Source organism: Ammodytes marinus (assembly GCF_949987685.1).
Source record: "Ammodytes marinus genome assembly, chromosome: 19".
Taxonomy (NCBI): Eukaryota; Metazoa; Chordata; class Actinopteri; order Uranoscopiformes; family Ammodytidae; genus Ammodytes; species Ammodytes marinus.
The window spans coordinates 7,487,501-7,494,333 of record NC_137223.1 but is presented as its reverse complement, the minus strand read 5'-3'; the positions used below and the strand labels follow the sequence as shown (position 1 = coordinate 7,494,333).

The 6,833-nt window shown below is 40.6% G+C and overlaps 1 protein-coding gene across 1 annotated transcript in view; it reads left to right on the top strand.

The window, feature by feature from the left end:
• Nucleotides 1-439: 439 nt before the first annotated feature.
• otofa (otoferlin a) overlaps nucleotides 440-6,833 on the top strand; it is a gene marked incomplete at both ends in the record, with an annotated part of 79,068 nt that continues 72,674 nt past the window's right edge. The window contains 2 exons of the mRNA XM_080048427.1: nucleotides 440-521; nucleotides 6,132-6,190. Of these exons, the coding sequence (XP_079904553.1) occupies nucleotides 440-521; nucleotides 6,132-6,190 (141 nt within the window). The remainder of the gene's footprint in view (nucleotides 522-6,131; nucleotides 6,191-6,833) is intronic.

Below are 6,833 nucleotides of genomic sequence, written 5' to 3'. Positions count from 1 at the left end.
AATTTTGTCATTTAATTAAAAAAAACTTTGAAAGAAAGCTCAAGAGGATTTTATCCCACTGAAAACAAAGAAAGGAGCATATTTCCCCCAAATCGCAGGGCTGCACTGCTGTTCTACAATAAGAGCATCCCCCCCCCCCCCCCCAGACCCCCGCCCTTCCTGCGCGACCGTCGGAGTAAAACCAAGTGCCAGTGACAGGAGATGCGCGTCAGACCCAGCAGGCGCGGAGCACGGAGCGCGAGAGATTGATAACTGGAGCCTGTAATTGATTCGCTCTTTTATGTTTCAATGATGCCCGTATTGGAAGTGATTTTTTGTTGTTGTGTCCAGACGCAGAGAGAGGCTGACCTAAAAGACCAGTAACACTGACCGTCTGCACCAAACCGGTTCAAGTTTTATCTGCGTGGAGTAAAATAACTCCCGGGACCACTGTGGACTAATGATGGCTCTAACGGTTCACCTGAAGACGGTCGCTCATCTCCGGGGTAAAGGTGACAGGATCGCCAAAGTTACATTCAGAGGTAGGTTACGTATTTTACTGCAAAGCTTCTGGTTTACTCAATGTATGGCAATGGAATCCCCTTGCCTTGTGTGGGATGCCCTGATTTGATTCCCATGAGGTAATCAACGGTCCAACGGTGAGCGCATAAAAAGTTAAGGCTATACCGCTCTGGGATCAGTCATCTTCACGCTATGCTCTCCGATTAACCAATGCGCCTTTTATTCAAGGAGTAAAACTTATAATCTCCTAATAAAAAGCATTAGTCTGTACGATTTAATTGCATGTAAAAATATATACAATAATAATAAAACAGCCAACCTCGTATGGGACTTAATTTCATCATCTTGCACTTGTTATATAAGTATTCGGTATACTCCCTCATATTCATATGCTGTATATTCTCTCACATCTTTTAAAGTAGGCTACAGAAAATGTGTCTTTGAAATATGTATTTTACCTTTCTGTTCATGACGGTTCGTACGGGGGATGTTACATCCACTGCTTCAGTTGAGAGAGGACGCAGGCTTATTTTAGCTCGAACATGAATTATTTGAAAATTAATTATTTATAACGGCCACAAAGACGAAAAGCAAACGACGACTCTCTGTACAACCCTCCATGGGAGTATAGTGACATTACGGGGATTTATCATTGTCCATTTCACTTGATGTTTCTCTGGATCGTTAAACTCGTAAGGGCAGGAGGCCAGTAGGTTACAACTGCGATGATGGCATTGATTTCCAGTGAAGGTGCTTGGGGTGGGGGGTGGTTGGCGGGGGGCATTATATCACCCCCGGGGGATAACTGCCAAACCTCAAGTTATCTGGCGAATTCAAAAGCTCGTGCAGGATCATCTTTCCAACAATGCCTCTCCCACTGTTTATCGCAGGGATAATTGGAGGGAGTTCAGTGGATTCATTCATCAACATCAAACGTTTCTTTGTGTGTGTGTGTGTGTGTGTGTGTGTGTGTGAGAGAGAGAGAGAGAGAGAGAGAGAGAGAGAGAAAGAGAGAGACCGAGGGAGAGAGTGAGAGTGAGAGTGAGAATGAGACAGAGGAAGAGGGAGGCTTGTGTGTTTCAGCACCTTGGACAGCGATGAGTCCACTCCCAAACAGATGACAGGTGAATCCCGGCTGATCTCTGATTAGACTGGATGTCACAAGACCATCACGCTTCTTCTCTCCGCTGCAGCTCTCTCTGAGTGTGCTTTTGTGTGTGTGTGTGTGTGTGTGTTTGTGTGTGTGTGTGTGTTTGTGTTTGTGTGTGTGTGTGTGTGTGTGTGTGTGTGTGTGTGTGTGTGTGTGCATGCGTGCGTGCGTGCGTGCGTGTGTGTGACTGCGTGCATACTGGAGAATGGATTTTGTATTGCTCTCCTGCGCCACACTGAAATCCCCAGGGTCTTCATTGTACATGAACCGTGTCGCCTAAAGTCAAGGATTAGATCTTCTACTCCTTCACAGTAAAACTGCAGTTCATTGGTTCTGTTTCAATGTTGTTTGAGTGATTGTGTGTTCTGTCCATTCAGTCCATGCTATTTAAAATCCTGCCCGCCTCAAGATACAAGTGACTTTCACCAGGGTTAACTTAGCGTCATATATTATGTTATTTATGTGAACAATAAAAAATTTTAAATAAATTAAACATTTGTAAACAGTAGTTTTCATAAAAAAAAAGTTTTTAATACTTTTAGATGTTTGCTGTGACCCATCAGATTTGGTGACATGAGAATGGGAATTTCATTTTAATGAGACTTTACACCATTTTACATCAAACATAAATAAATACATTTAAATATGAGTACATAAAATGGCACATGTGCCATTTAATAAAAAGTAACTAAATACAGACCATTTTATAAAAATATAAATTTTTCTATAGGCCTGTTTGACTTTTATCATTGATGCCTACATTTATTTGTATTAAAATGAATGCATTTAATAACATATTAGTTCATTTATTGATTACTGTATTGATTTATTTTTTATTGTGGCAGGTATGGTCCTCCATAGGATACATAGCCTGACAAACTTTAAAAAAAAAATTATTTAAGTTGCTCATGAACACATCCAACAGTCACGGTGCAACACGGCCTGAATATTAATTTTGGAGTCATTTGTCCGACTACCTGGAGAATGTGAGTCCAATATCAACTCATTAGGCATTTGCTAACATAGCCAGAGCCCCTCTCATTCACAGATCTACTGCAGGCCTTACCAACAAGATAACCGACCCAAAAGTATTTTTGGAAACACTTCCCGCGTTGGGAGGGGCGTCTTTGTAAAACAACAGATTGTAAACAAAACTTTGTGGTAAAAGGCATGAGAGTCAATTAGCCTACAACTGTAACTGAGTGGTCAGGTGCAAAGTGTGTGTTCTGCATTTTGATATTCATGGCTCATTAGATAATATGAAGAGAATAACAGGAGGCTTTTGGCAGGTCTTATTAATAAAAGAAAGGAACAGAATTGCACAGTGTTTTGTGACACTTCCACCTTGGGAAATGTATGATTTTCAAGTTAAACAGTTAAATTATGCTTATTTCTTCATAAGCAATTCAATTTGGCAACAGAAACTCAAATCATTTTACACTGGAAAATGTTTAGGAAATTCTTCTTCTAGTGTAAATGCCCATATATGGTATTGTTGCATCCAGAGTATCTCTAATCGCGGTGGGCCTTTTTAAGTCATGCTTTCCCCTGTGCTTCCTTAGTGCTTTTAGCTCAAACAACTTCTTGTCTGGAGAGGAAGTTGTCTGCCAGGAAGCCCCAGCCCCTCACTTTGCATGTCACACAATCTAAGACGACGTGTGTAAGGCAGACTCTATTGAGTACATGTTATGTCCGATAGGGAAAGAGACCTAATGTGGCGTCTAACAACATTCATAATCCAGATTCAGACTTTCTCAATATTTAGAGAAAATAAAACCATACATCAGTTAATCGATTGCATTCAAGGCGTATTATACTGTATAGCATATATATAAAAACAATTAAAAAAAGAGTTGTGAGTCCAGTCAGGCTAACACTGTTTCATCATTATCGGATACCCTGGCAAATGATTAAAGTCTTCTTCAAAAGGCGAGGCGTCACATCATTTTAATTGATTTTGTGACAGGTCTTTGATGAATCCTGGCTGTTATCTGGAGCTCTTGGCTAAAATCGAGGAACGGCACTCCAGCTATTGTTGCTCACAGACTGGGCCTCTGCCTGCAGGATCCCACATGCACTTCAGCTTTAAATTAAAAATTAAAACAATATTTCCACTTTCAAGATATTCCACCTCAGCTTTCTTCTATTGGCACAGCTGTCTACTCCTGTCATGTCTTCTCTTCAACTCTAAACCCTCAGAATTCTCTGGGCTGAAACAGAGCTTTGTGCAGTCGACTGTGTCCTACGCACATCATTCAAAATCCATTTCCCCCCCTCCGTAGCACACTGAAAATGGTTTCTGCAGGAGAAGACATTTGCCGTGTATGACTTGTGCTACTTGGTAAGGGGTGTGCACAGTCCCTCGTTGGGCTTGTAAATTGGATAGGTAATAAGACCAAATTAAATCACAGTGTGAAACAACAGAGATGAGATGCTCAGAGCCTTACATGGAGACTGGTTCCACACCCAACATTAAGGGTTTCAAACATTTTAACATTTATGCTTTACACTGAACTGTTTTCAACCTATACCCAGGTAAACAAAAAATAATAAAAAAAGTCCCCTCATTTTGGCTAAAGCTATAGTGTGTAACTTCTGTCGCCCCTATGATAAATTCTGTGCATCAACATGAGGTAAGCCTTCAGTAATCATTTGCTTTCGTGGGAGCTTCTTCAGCTCCTGTGCCAGTTTCAGGAGATGCCAACAGTTTGTTAACGCTGCCTGCCATACTTAGAAATACAGAGAGAGTTTTGTGGAACTGAGGGGCTTGATCAACTTTTTGTTAACTCATTTGGCAATGGCTTGAATGTAACCTGCATTCATTCATATGACAAAGTTACGCATTACAGCTTTAACCCCATTCTTTCACAGTATCCTCCTCTTACACTCCTCTTACTCTCATTTCCTTTTCTTTCTTCCTCCACTGGGCGATTCTTTTAATGTCGTTCTTCACTCTTCTCTTGATCGCTCTATCTCACTGTTTTTTTACCAAGGGCAGAATGCTCCCTGATTATCAGAGTGTTGTTTTAATGTGGAGCACCTTACATAAGTTTCACATGATCCACTTTTATAAACTCAGTTAGATGAGAAGTCTGGCACGACAGCAATGCCTCTGTTTGAATAATGTACACGTAATGTTGTCTCTCTCTCTGACATTTAAGCAAGTCAAATTTTCTAAAAAAAAAAAACTTACCTGCAAGGATGTGGTTTTTTAAAAGAAATGGGAGCGGGGAGTGATATGAAAGAGAGATGGACCCTTTTGTGATGTTGATTGGGAACTCCAAATTGGAAAATTGTACCGATAAAATCTTACTGCTGAGGTCAATTTTGCTTTTGAATGTTTGCATGTGTTTTTCTCTTTCAAAAGTCAGAGGTTGTTTGCTCTGTGAAGCCGTGAAAAGAGTGTCCGGTCCGACCAAATAATAATAGTATTAATTAATACACAAGTGTCAGTCAGATTCTATTTATCTCTATTCAGATGTACTATCAAAGACAAACTGACAGGGGCTATAATTAACCATGTATGTCCCTGTGTTTATGTCAGCACACATCAGCTGTTCACACACACACAACCAAGCAAACATCAACACCCACACAAAGCCTTTAGAAGCACAAAGCAAACTACATCAACAGAGCAGAACGAACACAGCCGGCCAGCCGTTCATGAGCATCATAAAGCAACCAGGTGAATACTGCCTGCTTCTGCTGCACACATGAGTGAATGGCCCTGTGCCCTATGCATAACCTCAAATACACACTGCACCTAAAGATAATTATTTTCATGTTCATTTAAGTGTGCCTTGTGGATTCTATACAGTCTATTTACTCTAGTGACACCTCTTTTATGTTATTTTCGATTCTGCTGAAGCCTCTTATCTCTGTTGGCCTCCGTTTTTTTTTCTATTGTGTCGCATAGTGAGTCATATTATGGCCATTTCATTGTCTGCATTTCTCTCCCGTCTCCTGTGACTCCGCGCAGCTTGTCACATTTGTGTGTTATTTCAGGTACTCAAGGCGTTCATTAGTCTCTTGCCCCGGTCTTTAACGTGACACATGTATACGGATTGAGGACAGCAAGGGGAGCGTTTCATTGTTGATGAATAATCTCTATGTGAATCAGCCCATTCATGAATCCAACCTTTATATGGAGGAAGAAGAAGTATTCAACTTCTTTATTTAACATGAAATGGAAATATTCAACGAAGCACAGTACTTGAGTCAACTTACACCAATCTTTTGTACTCATTTTCAGTCCTGTAAAATGTGTATAATGATTGATTTGTAACACTCAACTGTGACAACCTACCTGACCCAGTCTCACAATGCAAGCAGACTGATTGTTCTTGTTTGTTCTCTATAAAGTGCCCACACTGTGTGTGTCCACCCAGTCAGACTGAAATGACATACAGTATATTGAAATGCTAAAAATTGAGCTGTGTTTATCTGTTTTTTAATCTTTCCTTTCCTCTTAAATTTCCAGGTCTGTCTTTCTACAGCCGCGTGGCAGAGAACTGTGACGAGGTGGCAAACTTCAACGAGGTCAGTGTCTTCGCCTCCTTTCATCGTCAAACACTAACCCAATCTAGATAATCAGCAATCAGCAATTAGCTCTTAACTTAATGGGAGCCGCAACCTTCCAGTCTCCACAGTAGATATAGCAGTTCACCGATAACACTGGCTGTAGGTTTTGATAAATGAACGTTGTGGGAGAGTCAATTATTATTAGATAAGTAATAGATACACTTTTTTACTTGGAGTTCGAGAAGTGTTCTAACAGAGATAAAACAAACTTTAAAGGAACAACATAATAGAGAGATAAAACAAAATATAAAAGAACATAAAAAGGAAAAAGTAGTCATCATAAAAATGTTATAGGTGTACCTGTAGGAGGAATATTGTGTCTCTTCTCTCTGGACCTCACATTTACTTCAAAGTACATTTTTACTCTCACACTTACCACATAAAGGGAGACAATATTTCGTGAGTCAGCAGCGAATATTGGTGTTCCTTGTAGCATAGCGAGGCACTTAATCCTCCCAAATGGACATAATTCCTGCACACAGCCACATGATCCACACATGGCCAGGGCCCTCACGCTTGGAGGGGGCCGTGCTAACCACTTTGCCAACTAAGGATGTGGTCTTTCACCTAATTAATGTTCTATTCCAAAATCTTGCAGACC